Source organism: Patagioenas fasciata, chromosome Z (assembly GCF_037038585.1).
Source record: "Patagioenas fasciata isolate bPatFas1 chromosome Z, bPatFas1.hap1, whole genome shotgun sequence".
Lineage (NCBI taxonomy): Eukaryota > Metazoa > Chordata > Aves > Columbiformes > Columbidae > Patagioenas > Patagioenas fasciata.
The window spans coordinates 24,845,278-24,861,833 of NC_092560.1; the positions used below are offsets into that span (position 1 = coordinate 24,845,278).

General features: G+C 38.1%; 1 protein-coding gene across 2 annotated transcripts in view; it reads right to left on the reverse strand.

The window, feature by feature from the left end:
• Positions 1 to 16,556, reverse strand: part of PCSK5 (proprotein convertase subtilisin/kexin type 5) — a 254,770-nt gene that overhangs the window by 52,534 nt on the left and 185,680 nt on the right. Inside the window, exons 17-21 of one of the 2 annotated variants that reach the window (XM_065861038.2) lie at positions 15,841 to 15,925; positions 12,250 to 12,347; positions 11,586 to 11,715; positions 10,413 to 10,528; positions 7,980 to 8,559 (exon numbers count right to left, since the gene is read on the reverse strand). In XM_065861038.2, coding sequence (XP_065717110.1) covers positions 8,444 to 8,559; positions 10,413 to 10,528; positions 11,586 to 11,715; positions 12,250 to 12,347; positions 15,841 to 15,925 — 545 coding nt within the window. In that variant the 3' untranslated portion in view covers positions 7,980 to 8,443. Of the gene's footprint in view, positions 1 to 7,979; positions 8,560 to 10,412; positions 10,529 to 11,585; positions 11,716 to 12,249; positions 12,348 to 15,840; positions 15,926 to 16,556 lie in introns of those variants that run through there. The other variant, XM_065861037.2, reaches the window with a different exon arrangement.

Genomic DNA, 16,556 nt, shown 5'->3' on the forward strand with positions numbered 1-16,556 from the left:
AGAAACATAGATCAGAATTGGTTTTCATCAATCAGCAGTGAGAACAGAGAGGATTCTGTGTTAGGGAGGTCTCTGTTTTTTCCATGTTTAACCTTAATACATTTTATTTGGGCTGGCTAGTGTGATCAGCTCCTTGAGTTTTACTGAAGAAATATTTATCCATAAAGTCCATAAAGAACATAAGGCTAACCTGTATATAACAAGCCATTAAAAGTCACCCTGAGGATTCCTCTTAAAGTTACCCCTCTGTTTAGCCCAAAGCCTTAATGTTTGATAGATCACAGCTCCTTGAAAGAAATTCTGTCTTCATCTTGGAAAAATTAGGCCACAGAAATTATGGCATTTCCTCCCCCGCCAAATTTTAGGCAGTCATACAAAATTTGAGCCTGGTTTCCTACTACTTGTCTAGCTTCAGTTTTCAGCTTCCTGCTACTTATTCTTCTACACTCAGTCATTTTACACAATGACTAAATTTCTGTATCCCTATTTGGATGTGCAAAGAAGATGCCCTTCATAGGCAAAACTTCGGGGCAGTATGACCTGAGGTGATGCAAGAGATGCAGGAGTGGAAATACTTCCCAGAGTGCTCTAGCCAGTGATAAACCGGAAGACTGAAATTAGGACATTGGTTCCTAAGTCACTGAAGCCCTGTCTTGTGCCAAGGAACAAAGCAGAACTTTAAAAAGGGCTCAGTCTCTCTTCACTGAACAGCAGTGTGTGGAGATGAGTGTGGTATAATGATTTTAGGACGAAGGGCCCTTTTGTTGCAGGATTAGCTGAGATCACACAGAGCCTCAGGTTAGCTTTAATCATGACAGGCAGGAGAGAAGCAACTGGCTTTATCAACTACACTATCTTACACAGCCCTCTATTATTTCCACTGCAGAATAAAAATATTTACATTAGCCAAAGCTGCCCTTTTTGCTGAGACAAAGGGATTTTCTTCCCCTCTTTATTATGTGTGTTTCTTTCCTCATTTCTATGTAGTATTTGTACAATGGTTGTTAGAAACCCATTGAAGAGCCAGAGACCTCAGGGGTACTGAGCAGGCATAAATACACTCCAGATAGACATTTTTTAGCATTTTAAATATCAGCTTTAAACCTCCATTTGTAGGAATAATGTGGATGCCTGAGAGTAAAAGCTGGCTGGGATTAGAGTTTCTCCCTTGCCTGTGTAAGCACAAAGGTCAGAGGTTTTCTACTGCTTACCTGGAGCCTGAAATTTGGCAGTCCCTTGAGAAAGTGGGAAGGGGAATGGAGCAATCCCAATCTGTATTGCTAATACTTTGTTCTGTACCGTTCTCATTTCTTGAAAGAAAGGAAAATACTATGGCACTCTCAACATTTTAGAATGACAATGATAAAAAATCTTTTCAACCTCCCCATTTTTGGACCCTTCCAACTGGAAATTTCCCTGTCTGATCTTGTCAAGCTTCCTATTTTTTGTGAAGCTCAGTAGCTGGGAATTTCCTAAAGAGCAGTGGAATGGAGTCACCTGAATCTCAATGAAAGTTATCTCATCGTGCTCAAGTTTGGGTAGTTTCCTGTGAAATATGCAAAGGAAAGGTAGAAGCTGACCATATACATTGAGTAAAGTTGGTGGTATTTCCGCCTGGAGTATGTTAAAGAAGGTCTCTTCCAATGCTGGAGGAAAACACATCACACTCTAGAGGCAAGCATGGTAGCACCGTGTCTCTCTCCTACATCATACAGCAAGGATTATGTAATTCGCATATGCGGAGCCTTTCCTGTCCACAGGATTTTGGCAGTCTGACTTGGATAGATATAAACCTGGAATGGTAAAAGCTGGATATCTGATGGCAGTGTTTCAGTGGTGCCATCCATCTTAAACAGAGAGACTCCTGCACGGAGTGTTTGCACTGGAGATCTCCAACTTGATCAGGATGTGAACACACATCTGCTGATCTGCTGATAACTGGGCAGATTTCAGCAGGCAAATTATTGCCCCAACAAGATACAAAAACATGCATTCATACTGCTAATCAAATGCAATTTCTGTTTAATTTGCAGAGATGAATATATATTAAAGCCTGAAATAAATCTGCCAAAAAGATACAAGTTTATCTCCTTGGAATTAAGCATCAGAACAAATTAAGTCTTTTAATGAGAATTATGAAGGATTACTTTTTATTCCTATCTGTAGCTCTTCAGACAGCTCTATATCCTTACACTGGTGATGTCTCCCAGCTTAAAATCCCCCCAGTTTTCTCATCTTATTTGAAGAATAGCCGTGGTAATTGTTTCTGGTGATTACATCATAAAACACAAACCAGGATGCTTCCTTTAGTGATCATGTTCCCTGATGAATGTGCAGGAACAGGTAAATGATACAGCCCCTCTAATTCAGGTATAGCTGGAGAGAGACTTCGTGGCACCATTTGACTACGGGAGCTCTTTGAACCCTCCTTTCAGCCTTGGGATTGAAAGTGTTCAGGGAAGTTGTGCTAGAGGCAGGCCCAGCAAGAGCAGCATTTACACAGCTTCAGTTCAGTATGGACTTGCTCTTGGAGTAAGAAAAGGGGCTACTTTATTTGAGAATGAATATTTGAGTTATTTCTGTTTTTTGATCCAGTGTCATTGTACAGAAAAACACATCAGCATGGTCACAAGCACCATGGCTGAGAGCAATGCAATCCAGGGGGGCTGACAACCATGTGCTAGACTTTCCTCCCAACCCACATCTCAAAGAACATCTGGAGGCAGCAGGAGCAAAGCAGTGGGCAGGCCAAGGACAGTTGCAAATGGAAAATATATGCACTATTATCTGAATTGTAACTAAATCACACTAGTCATGCTCCAATGAACATTCAGTGCTATTATTGAGTTTTCATGATGGAGCCATTAATTCTCCTTGGGTAAATAAAAATTCACTGCCTGTCAATTTTCTAGCTTCTCCCCCCGAGGCTGATTGGAAAAATGGGTGCTTAATCAGCTCATTGTGTAACACCATAAAGCAAAGATGTCTACTGTGTTTCGTGACACAACAGTATTTTTCGCTTTGAAAAGTGATGTCATTTTGCCAGAAGACCTTCAACAAACACATCCCCCAAACACTGAGAATCACTGATAGATAAATAAATGATTGTACAGCAGGCATTCTTCTAAGCTGTGCCTTGCCCATCCTTGGCAGTAAATGCATGAGCTGCTCATAAAAATGAGCCATAACAAAAACCAGCCTTTGGTGTGGCACTGAGAGGCTGCATTTGTCGCTTACTAGATATTTTTTTTTCTTAAATGCTTAGAGACTTCTCACCATACGTCTTTTTTTTTTTTTTTGACTCCATTTCCTGTCCTAGAAGTGAAAATTGGCTCTGTTTTTATGCAATAAACGTTGCTTTGTAATCCAGCAGGTGAACATTACTGCAATATCTCTGGCTTTATCCTGAGGATTCCAGAACAGTTTCCTTAGTGAGATCCAATGTTACTGTACTCTGAAACTTCACAGAAATGATCCAGGAGTTCAATAGATCTGACTTCTCTTTACTCATCAACATGGAACCAATAGTGGCAATGCAGGTGTCAGTTGCACTTCCATTGGCTGGATGTAATCTGAGGATTGCATTAGGTTCAGAGTGTCAGTTTTTTCTGAACAAGCTTGTGCAAGTTGTTGTAGGTGTTGATTTCTTTTTGATGAAAACTTGACTAGGATTTTTCTTTGTATGCTGTAAAACATTTTTAATACTTGCTTAAAATATTTTGCACAAACATCTAATGGCAGAAGTTTTCTTGATTCATTCTGTACCAATGACATGACGATGGCATATCCAGTATAAATATAAGGCATGGTAATGGATCACAGACAAGTTATTGTTCCACGAGTTGCACTGCAAATTGAAAGCTTTGACTCATACAAGCAGTCAATTAAATGTCTTTACAGGAATCTCGAATTTATAACAGGCCTTCTCATAGTCATTCAGTCCATTAAATAATATCATTAAAAAGGTAGCACATAGTTACCTCAAGTGGACACTCACACAGATAATGCTCACTCTGGTTGTGATGTGGCTATTAAGAAGATTGGTTGCCACCAGCTGAAAGTTATATTTAATGATGGGTGAAATTTCGGTAGTCAGCTCTAGTGTATATATATAGGTTTCCTCATCTTCAAGGTTCATACTGTCATACCTGTTATTGCCTGGCAATGTGAAACAAGCAGCAGCCCTGCTATTACACAATATATTCTGTATCAGGAGTTGCTCAGAAATTCACAGGACATTGGAAAGTTGCAATCCCAATAGAGATGGGAGTAGTCTGTGGGGTCTCATATGGAAACCTTTATTAGAAAGCAGAGTTCTCCACAGAGGGGGAGTTTGCAAAGCCTCCCTAGAAAGGGCAGGGTATGCCAGTGGAGACTGGTACATGGCTAGGCAGGGTCTAAGCCCAGAGCCACGAAAGCTCCTGGTCAGAAGCATAAGGTTTCCACTGACACATCCTGGCAGGTATCTGGTTTGCTGATCCCACAACACAGTTGTGTGGAGAGCTGCAGCTAGAAGGGGAGCAAGGCTGTAATCCCATTGCAGAAAAAGACACAGTTCTATTACAAAATGTTGCCCTCACACAACAGGCCTCTCTGCATGATGTTCTGAACATGAAGTGCATGCTAAACTTTTTTTCTGGTTAAAAGTAGTGTTAGCACATGTGTGAGTTTTTTTTTTTCCCCCAAAGCTGTCACTGTCTTTGAGATACTTTTAATAAAGAAGAGGTCTAGCTGGGTGTCCAGTTTCCATTTAAATCCTAAACAGATATGAACTGCCAAATACTTTCCCATGTAAGTGACATATTTTAACTAGAAGACTATCTTCAATGTCATTGTTTTTTGACTTGTGATATAAATAAGGCAGAAATCAATGAACTGATTTGGACTGATGTCATCCACAGTCCTTTCATACATGAAGTAAAGTAGAATCGTGCTCATTGTTAGCAGCTTCTGATCTTCCTAAAACAGTCCATATTGGTTCTACATGTCAACAACACAGTGTCAAATGCTGAACTCTCCAAAGTACTCACCATTGAATCAGACAGGGAGGATCAATCATGTAAGAAAACTCTGCAGCTGGGAACAAACTAGCTTCCTTTAATTGAAATTCTGTTGCTGCAATGATTCTCTTGTACAAGGACTGACTATCACGCTGATTACAAATTCTGCTTGCATCTGGCCAGTGCTATTAAGGCATCACAAATAAAAATGTTTGAAAGTCTAAGCTGACACCACGAAGTACTGTTCTTCGGCCTAAAACTCCATGCTTATGTGTGTGAGACTTCAGAGCTCAACATTTACAGATATGTCCCCTAGAGCAGACTTCTTTGGCCAAAGCTATAACAAATTTATTATCACTCCTTGTACATTTCTTACCAAAGAAGATGAAACTTTGACAAAGAAGACACTGTGATTGACTGAATTTCTCTTGGTAGTTGGAAGATAGAGGTGGGGTGGGAGCTGAAAGAAGCTCTTCATACAGTATTGGTGTAAGGAGAAGGTCAACCTTTTTTCCAGGGGTGGTCTTACTAAACTACTGCTAAAACTGTGCTTGCTCCCAAGACTGACACGGAAACTGTAAAAATAATGTCCTAACTCCTTGTTTTGAAAACAAGTCAGTAACAATGAGATGTTTATGTCTGAAAAGATTTTTTTTTTTAAATGAAATTCTTGATACTGTGTTATTGAACATTCTTAAAACGTCATCTGAATATATGACTTCTTGGGTAAGTTGCCACTTCGGTCTCCACTCAGGTTGTAGCATTAAGTGGGAAATGGATGACAGCATCAGCTAACGTTGATGGAGGATCTTGTCACACATGAGTCTACTTGGAGATCTTTTGATCTACTGGCAAGGACAGACAGCCTGCTGTTCTCAATGGCAGTCTGGGGTGGTGACCTGAGGTGTACTGGGTGTGAGTTTTAATGTGCGAACATACATCAATATCTTGCTGTGCAAGTGGCCACATATGACTGCAAAGATTAAACCTTCCTTCTAGACTGTCTGAGCCAATAGATTTTTACACATTTAACTTTTTAATCCTAAGCATGCAAGAGATTAGACTCTTCACAAACACTTCCAGGATAGAGGAAGCCAATTTTGTTACCCGTTAGGGTTCAGACATGGCTTTACGACTACTACACAAAGTGTGTCCTCCGTGGAAAACAGATATTTCTGCAATCATAAATTCCATCACTTATAACAAAATCCACAATAAAATTAAACATCTTTACCCTCCCAATTTGTTTCAATGACTTGCATGTGGTATCTAAGTGTTCTATACCATAAAGCTACCTGTGCCCTTCAATGAAGATATTTTACATACAGATTATCAACATGTTTTTCCAGACCAAAAGAACAGGAATTTAGGTTAATTTAATAGAAAAAATAAAATATGGAATAACATTGATTTTGGCCAATATCAATTACAACAGAACTACCCTATTTTACAAATAACAACTGAACATTTTACACATGTACAGTATTTTTCAGTAAAAATGAATTTGGATATAACAATGTGTCAGGTTTTAAAAAAGAAAACAAAGATATTAATTTCTTCTCTATAATAGTGTTAGAGACATTTGTAAGTATCCAAACAAATTCTTTACAATCCATTACATAATTAAATCTCAATTATGAATATATATTTATATATAATATATATAATATTATCTTAAACTTTGAAAGCATTATGTTCTAGTTAAACATGTTATACTGAGAAATGAGGCAGTAACAGACTAGCAGTTAAACTAGCACAACTGAATTCTTTTGAATCTAAATGTTTATCAGGAAATTTGTAATGGGCACCAAAGGAGCTCGACTGGCGCGCTGTCATACTGAACCAGGTTATAATAATTTATCTGATCTCTGCTAAAGGTGGCACATTACCTCTAGAGGTTTGTATCCATTTGTCTGAAAAACTTCTACAATTATTTTTGATCCTCTTTATTTTCTAACTTTTACATGCTTAAACACCTGCAATCCATTTTATATTTCTGCGTCCTGGAAAGATAACTGAGAAAGATACTTTGCACGTTTTAAGTATTATCCCCTAAAAACAGTTATCTTTGAAGTTAATTTTTCTGTTTTCTGCAAATGACTATCTTTTGAACAGTAAGCTAAGTGAAGCTAATGAAGATATATTAAACAGAAATTTATACTGGCAGCCTGGGTAAAGAGAGAAAGGCAGGGGCCACTTCCTTCACCACCCAGGATGGTTTTACAGTGAGGTAACTCCATTGGCCTCAGCAGGACTATTCCTACTGAAATTTCTATTGTGAGCAGTTAAAAGCACATTCAGGCCCATCACGACACAACTGTTACACCAAGAGAATAACTGATTTATTGCCCTATATGTAATTATTCCTGGAGATGTATTTGGCACAATTATAAATCCAGTCCTGTAAACACATATATTCACACTGGCATTTATATATGGGCACTATGAAATAGGTCCACATATCTGTATGATAATATCCCCTTTTTTGTGAACGCTACAAGACAACAATAATTTATGAATACTTCTTACACGTTAGCGATGTTTTCCGACTTCTGAGCATATACATTACTCTCGCTTATGCAAACCAAGAGAAGTAGTATCTTTTGAATTTGTTCACTATAGGAACAATGTTTTTTTTTTAAAGTTTATTTGAAATAGCTTTGACAATTTAAAAAAATAAAATAAAAATCCTAGCATATCTGTTAATAAGCTAGCTGTCTAAAAATGAAATCTATATGACTACACCCACATTTTGGGCAAACATATATACATACTGCATGTGATACAAAAAACAGCACACAGCAGAGGAAGTAAGAAAGAAATGTGTGCAGAAATGTTCACTTTTTTTTTTTTTTTTTTTTAATACTGTTACAAAAGGGGCAGAACTTAGTCCTGCAACTAATGCTGTTTCTGATCCCCTCAGGAACTCAAGTTCCCCCTGTCAATACACATAGCACAAAAAAGACTAATGCAAACATGTTTGTATTGTTTAGTTTTAATCCATGTAAACTTGTGTCGTATTCTTGAAACACTCTTTAAACATCTTGAAGGGGTAAGAAGCAGGAAAAAAAGGGAAGAAAAAGGGCCTTCAAAAAACAGGAATAATCCTATGGTTGACAGGAAATCAAATCATGAGTTAAATGTTAATTTTGGCATCAATTGCTTTGGTCACACAATACTGACTCTATGATCCTGGATGCTCAGCTCTAGACACCCAGTTATGAAAGGTAGGCGTGTTGTAGTTTTTCCATTTAAGTTCCAACAAACAGTTCACCATCTCCCCAGACAAAGGGAGGGAGAGAGAGAGAGGTGCCTTTCTTTTTTTTTCCTTTTTCTTTTTTTTTTTTTTTCTTTTTTTTCTTTTTTCTTTTTTTTCTCCTTTTTCAATAATACGGATTAACCTATAAGTCTACAGGAGCAGGAGGATGCTGGGAGGTGTCAGTTCACCCCTTGTGTGTACATGTTCTGCAGCACAATTGCTGAAGTACTTTCCGCTGACAGAGATTGTTCTTTTTCACCAGCATACAGAATCCTCCCTCGGCCCAGGACTCTTCCGTGGCTTCCGGAGGGCAGCAGCAAGAGAAGGAGGGGAGGTTGAAGATTTGGAGAGCATGGCGTGTACAATGGAGGAAGGTTTAATTGGTCAGACAGGCAGATTTGGTTGAAAAGACCATTCAGGAGCAGGTAGCAAGTAGGAAATTTGGTCCATCAGAAGGAATTTCAGTCAACAGCATTTTTTTTTTTTTTCAGGAAAAGATATTGTGTGGTCCAACAGGGAATGATTGGTATCCATTTGTGAGAAGGAAAAAAAAGATTAGAAAGAGAATAATTAGAAAACAGTGATATTTACAGCAAAGAAATATGTTCTCAATTTTTATTAATCAAAAGAACAAAACAATCAAAACACAGAAAAAGAATAAAACATTCTCAACAGAAATGCAAATCCTACTGAGTGAGTTAGACTAGTAACCAGTGCTTGATTGTCAGTGAAATGAGACCCTCTATGCTTTGTAAATTAACAGTAAAACACCTTTCTGGACTCCCCTTGGCTACCCTGGACTGCTGAGGACATGTGTGGTGTGGTGGGATACAACACGGTGCATTGCAATTGCCTGAAGGCCCACACACTGATGGGCTGCCCTTCCCTGGCAGCTGCAGTTGGCAGAACGGGGGAGACAGGACTGAGACTGGGTGTCTCCAGTCTTGAGCAGCTACATGTGTATCTGAATGAAGTTACACGTGTACAAATGCGGACAGATTTATCCAACCATGGATTGCAGAATTCAACTGCAATACCACACCGAGACTGTGGTTAGTCAATACTCTTAGTGTTACAATTCCTCTTCATTTGTCTGTCTGTATCTGACCTTCTCTGGACTTGCTCTAGATTACAATGACACTTCTAATATCCCGATGTGAAAAGGTCTCATAAGTGGTTTACCAGTAGCTGTAATGTACCCTTATGATGGACAGGATACTTTTCAAAGTTTGAAGACCTAAATTCCAACAGGAGCTGTAAAGGTCCACAGAAACAAGACTCAGCTCTGTACCCCTTTTCTGTGTGGTGTTTTGGTGTTTTCGTTTGGTTGTGTTTTTTTTTTTTTTTTTTTTTAAAAGGCTTTGGTAAAACTCTTACTAAATCCAGTGGAAATGGGCTGGACTCAAGAGTCATTGTTGTGTCATTGTTAGCTTTTTGTACATCTGATGTCAGGTATCTTCCACATGTCTTAGCACTGGGCTTTGTCCTGGAATGATTTTCGTGTTGATCTGCACTTGGGCTGTAGTTACAAATAAGTCATATAGTAACATTTTAGGGAAGCACAACTTTATCTAAGTGTCTCTGTAATAGTGGCATTTGAAAGGAATGAATATTAGTGAATAATTAATTCAATCATATGCAAGAAGAACACTATATTGGTTGGCACAGAGAACTCGGAGGAAGTTCAAACCCCCAACACAAATTGGGTGCTCTCTATTTCAGAATTCTTTTGTTCTCATTATTCTTTCACATAATTCAAGCAATACTGCAGGCACTTAACATCCTTTTTACTTCCCAGCGTTTTCACAGTTTAAAGTGGCAAAATAGATAAATGTGATTCTATTGATAGTACACTAGGGTTGTCATAAAAAACTCTTGAAAACAGTGGCTTTTGAAAAACAGATAAGGAAGGAAAAGTAGGTGGTTGGCAGGGACAAAAACTGTTTTAGGAAAATTCAGGTAAAGTGGATGTGACTGATGTGTTAATACATGCAAATGTAGTGTTCTCCTTTTCATAAACCTGAAAAAATTAGGAAGTAATGTAGACCTCAAACCTAGACCGTAACAAAAAAACCCAGACCAAACCAACCCAATACACGTAAAAGAAGCAGATGGTTGTGGTAAAATGAATCCTTTCAGAGAATTGCACTCACCATCCTTGCAGACTGTTCCCACTACGCAGACACCAGTGTCTAGGTTATAGCCACTTGGACAGCTTGTACAGTTTCTGTCTCCTTCACCACTGCAATCCAAACAGCTGGCATCGCATCTAAAAGACAATGGTAGGAGTTGGTCTTATGGCCTCACCAAATACAGGGGTTCCTAGGAGACCTCTTCTGTATTGCAGGGGGCTTGTTTGTTGTCTCAAGTGGTATCAGCTGTTCTAACAATAGCAATAATAATAAAGCCCTCCTGTAACCCAGTCCTTCTTCCCTCCTCCAGCCATTTTCTATTCACACTCTTTTTACTAAACAGCTGTACTATTCTAATATTTTTGAACTATGCACAATTAATTAACAAAAGTATTAAGCTGATTGTGCATACATGTGCCAGCAAGGAATGAGCTAAAGCCACAGGATGGAAAAGACTGACCTGCTGCCCAGTCCTTTTGTTACCCTTCTGGCTCCATCAAGTTTTGATTGTGTATTGATTATTTTTTTGTGTGGAAAACTGCAACATGTGGTGATTCCCCTCCTGCCCTGATCTCAAAGTGAATCAATAATAAGTTATTCCAAAGGGCAACAAATGGTATTTGTTTAACAAAGAATGGAATAGAAAAAAATGTCCCTTCCTTGCACAGCACAGTACAGCACAGCCTTGTTCAAGATTTATCCACCCATTTGTACACTGAGTCAGGTGAGCTATTTTGACAGATGTCTGGTAATGTATGTGTGTCATTTTTGCAAATATGCAGCTGGAGAACTGAAACGATCCTTGTGAATGGTAAATAACTTGCAATTACAGAAACCACAACATTTTTACTATTTTGGTCTGTTACTGAGAAAGAAGTGCAGATCCTCTATTAGATTTGTAAATTTTACATTCTATGCATATCTACTCAGATTCTGACTAGAGGCTTTATTTTAAAATGAAGGACACACATACATGAAACAAACAAAAAAAACCCCACTTTCAGACGACCTGCACGGTCTGGTTTAGACAAAAAACAAGAAAACATTTTCCTTCATTTGCTTAGCATGCAATATAATTTTCCTATTTTTTGAAGTCAGCAGTGGTTTATGTTCTCATAAGTATTATCTTTTTCAACACAGTAATAGCTAATATACTGCCAAACATCAGACACAAATATTAGCCACTGATCATACCTTTTGCAGCTTTTGTATCCATTTTCAGTAGAGTGATCAAGGTAATAACCACTACTACAGGACTGCACACATCTTCCATCTTCCATAAAATAACCCTGTGTGCAGTTTATACAGGCATCTACTCCACCACCTTAAACCAGAGAGAAAATATACTATATTACTGGCTAGTTACTCTTATTGTCAAACGGACACAACCTGTAACTGTAGCAAAATCTTATAATTTTAGAGACTATGTTTTACCTGCCTTACTTTCAAACAGTAACATAAAGGAAAATCTACGTGGTTAGAATAAACAACATTACGTGATTTCAGTATATCTTTTTCTGAAAGAAATGGCTGTTGCTAGTTCTAAAGCTCACATAAAATCTATGAGTCATTATTTCACCCCAGAAAGAAACTGGAGAGCATTACTGGACATCAGAATGAGCCCTACTATAGGGGAAAAAAAAAAAAATATCATATGCACACTTTCAAATAGAAAACTTAGATTTTCATGTTGGCTGAAAAGTCTGCTATATTTAAATATGTTTTAAAGAACTATCAAGATAATTGAGATTTTATATAAAAAGAATCACTTTATACTGTAACTGTGATGTAGTAGAATAAAACCAGAGCTAAAAATATAGAGGAAAGGAAATTATGCACATAAATGTCAGTGGTGTACCTGCACATGTTGCACAGAAGCGGTGACAAGGTTCACATTCTCTACCATTATGGTATTTTCCTTCTTCGCAGCGGATAGCACATTTAGTCCCATGCAAACTATTGTAAAAAGGAAAAAAGCACAGTGTTTGGGCAGATAACAGCTAAAGATGACAATAAAGTAATTCACAAATCAGTAGCTCTCTTTTAATAAAAATAACCCATATATCAGGATTCATAAGCTTCCTTCATTGGTCATACATCCTGGTTCCAGCTGGGATGGAGTTAATTTTCTTCCTAGTAGTTGATACAGTGCTGTAGTTTGGATTTAATATGAGAATAATGTTGACAACACACTGATGTTCTAGTTGTTGTGAAGCAGTGCTTATACTGCATGAAGGACTTCTCAGTTTCCCCATACTTTGCCAGCAGGGAGATACACAAGAAGCTGGGAGGAGGCCTAGCCAAGGACAGCTGACCCAGGCTGGCCAAAGGGATATTCCATAGCGTATGACATCATGCTCAGTATAGAAACTGGGGGGAACTGGCCAGAGGGCTGGGATTGCTGCTCAGGGATGAGCTAGGCATTGATCAATGGGTGGTGAGCAATTGCACTGTGCATTACTTGTTTTGTATATTCTATTATAACAATAATATATATATAAAATATATATATAATTATTGTTATTACTGTTATTATTGTCATATCTTTCCTTGCTGTTCTATTAAACTGTCTTTATCTCAAGACATGAGGTTTACTATTTTTTGATTCTTGTCCCCACTCCACCATTGGGTGAGGGGACTGATCAGGCAGCTGCATGGTGCTTAGTTGCCAGCTGGGGTTAAACCATGACATCATATTTTACAAATTTAGAGACAACAGTCACTTCAAGTGGGAATGAAATGTGGTTTTGCCCATGGTGAAACACAGAAGATGTTTACAAACTCACTGTAAATACCACCAAGTAGTAAGCGACAGAAAAGAAACAACAATGCCAAAGAGTGCTAAAAACTCAGGCATGTAAAATGCAATTACCCACGAGGAATTTGGCACAGGGTCAGAACCACTGTGTTAAAAAAAATGCTAAGGGACTTGTTAACAAGATCTCATGCTTCTCTTGAAAGGCCAGCAGTGTGTCCTGACACTATGCAACAGCACAGGCTAAGAACAGATTCACAGTGAAGGAAATCACCACCTCTTTCTGCAGTTTCCTCTGAAACCTCCTGACTGAATGCCAGTTCTGAGTGGCTGGGAGATTTGTCAAGATTACAACTGGAGGTATTCTGCCTGCAGGTGTTTTTGAGAGAGAACACAAAAGAGCGACTAACAGAGGAAAAAGCAATAGCATAAAGAGTCACATTTTCTTGCTTCCCTCTAAGTAGCTGTTTATGCTTTCACGTTGTACAGTGTTTACAGGATGTATTTTTCTTTTTTATGCTAGGACTTCTCTGACATGTTTGCCATCGTCTGTGGAACCTCAGCTTTCATCCAGTTTAACCCTTTCTCCAAAAACACTCTTTAGCTCTGGGGACTACTACCCTGAGTGAGTGCTAACCCTACTTTACAGAACGCGTCCAGCAAAAGTCGTGTGTGCTCAGCACCACTGGAAATTTTCAGGAGCGTATATGGTCCCAGTTCAGAAAAATAAACAAACAAACAAAAAACAACTACAAAACTCCTAACAATCTCTGGTTTATTATTGTTTTTCCTCAGCCACATACTTCAAAGTGCTTTAAAGGTAGGTAACATTATCAAGTTTTTACAGATGGGGATACTAATAATTTGCCCAAGTTTATTTAATGGGCCATTAACAGGATCAGAACTGGAATCCAGCTCTCCCAAGTCCCACCTGGGGCCCTGCCCATCAATAATTCTGCCAAAAAAATGTAGCAAGCTTTAAGCAATTGGGGAATATGAAATGCATGTCCCACAAGGCTCCATTTATCTGTCACAACCACACAGGTGGTGTTTTTTCAAAGTGTTACCAAAAACCAATCCCAGTTTGCTAATATTGCCTAAGAAAACTTCAAGTTCGGGTTCTTTTTGATTTGTTATATTTAAATTTCTCTTTCTCTTCTCACACTGTCTACTTGTCTACTTTGTCTACTTTATTCAGTCTAGACACAAGGAAGAAATTTTTTACACTGAGGATGATGAAACACTGGCCCAGGTTGCCCAGGGAGGTGGTAGATGCCCCGTCCTCGGAAACATCCCAGGCCAGGCTGGATGGGGCTCTGAGCAACATGATCTAGTAGAATATGTCCCCGAGAATTGCAGAAGCATTGGACTAGGTGACACCTTAAGGTTCCTTCCAACCCAAACTATCTTATGATTCTGTGATTCAGTGGTGTCACAAGTTGCTGTTTGTGTTAATGGACAGGGAATTTAAGCTCCTGAGAAATAAAGAAAATGTTGGCATAACTTTTCTATAACAAGTGTGTCCTATAAAGTAACAAATCTATGCAGTCTTTGGTCTTCTGACATATTTGTCCATAGCAGGAACTTTTAAGCTGCTAATTTACTGATTTGATTTTGCAGATACACAGAAGGGTACACTTAGGCTGTTAGAGTTCTCCAGAATCTTACCATGGACATCAAATTTAATAACATTTTAAGAGGGAAGCAGATACTCATATTTCACAGAGAGTTTACATAGACCAATATTCTGATCTGATCCCATGCTTTCCTTTCCATTAGATGATACTTCCTTTTCAAAGGGTCACTTAAAAAAATAGAGATATTCATGATAAAAATTGTGCAGGCATTTGGAGAATCTAGATGTAACATAAGTACACAGACATGAGAATTTCTTCACAAAATGTAAAGGAATCCAGCTATTGATATCCGAGAAACAAACAACATTCAGCTTTTACTAAGAGTTGAAAATCCACTTTGACAGAAAGTGAAAGCTCTGTGTTAAAACATTGGCAGAACACTCATATTCTGCAAGATGAACACTTACAGACACTGAATACTGACTTAATATTTTTTCTGGCATAAATCCAACATACATTCCATCATGAGTTTTATAAGATTTTTGACCTTTGCTGCTTGGATCAAAAGGTCATTCATTCATAAAGGAGCTTGAAATGTGTACTGGTGCTTTGTGCGTTTTACCTATCAGTTTCAAGAGTGATTGAGTCCCCGTATGAAGAAAAAATTTCCACTGCTGTTTAAAATATGTGCACACTATATTGCAATAGAATTGACTCTGAGGTGCTTGAGATAAGTGAATGACTGAATGTATGAAGAAATACAATAAAGATAAGAAAATAGTTTCTAACTATCACAGGAATGAATCTGAAAGATTAATATGATTCATCAGCTCTACCTCTAAAATAATCCTTGGCTGCCACACTGTAGGTCAAAAAAGTGAAGAAGCCAGCATTCCACATGATTGTGGCTTTTATTTTATCTGAAATGAAAGGTCTTCTAATAATCCCTTGTTAGCCAAACTGGCACATGGTAGCGGAAGAAAAAACTGAACAGCATGGAACACATGAAATGAGGGCAACTCAAGGTTAAATAGCTATCTGATGTTCTTCATTGTGTATCCACAGTCTTGTAAACCTCTTCAGGTATTGTGTTTAGCTGTATCCATCATTTCCTTACCTTAGGCCATGTTTGCATTCTGTGCAGATTTGGAATTCAACACATGTCTTACAGTTTTCGCTACATTTTCGGCAAACAATCTTATCTACAAAGAAAAAAAAGAAAAAAGCCTAGAAAAACATTGTCGGTTATGATTAATAAAACTATATAGATGTCTTATTACATGACTTTTTGCTTTCTAGCTTGATATTAGAAAGACTAAAATAGTTAAATGCTGCCTATCATTAGCTTTTTCCATCAAACACAAAATGGTTTAATCTGCTTCAAAACATTTGAAGTTGTAGTTGTACCTTGAGAAAAATATGCTTTCAGGTTGTTAAAAAATCTTCATAAACATTTAAAGTTTACATTAACTATTTATATTATGGACTTAAATTGTCTTTTCATACAGCAGTGATACGCAGTAACAATTGCCATGTGTTCCAGAGACTGTCCTACAATTTACCTTTTACACTTTACTTGCAAGCAGCCTGTCCTGTCTTACCTGATCGGGTGCTTAAAGACACACCTGTATGAACAGGTCTGATCTTAACAAAGTCAACATATATATTATTTAACACCTGCCTTTTCAATCTCAAGAGCTCCCTACTTTAAGAGAATTCTCTCTTCAGACCTGCTGCCTTTTGAGATGCAGTGCCATGTACTTCTCTGAGAATCAAAACCTGATCTTCCTATCTTAAATTTTAATCTATCCATCATAAATGGGTGGAATGGAA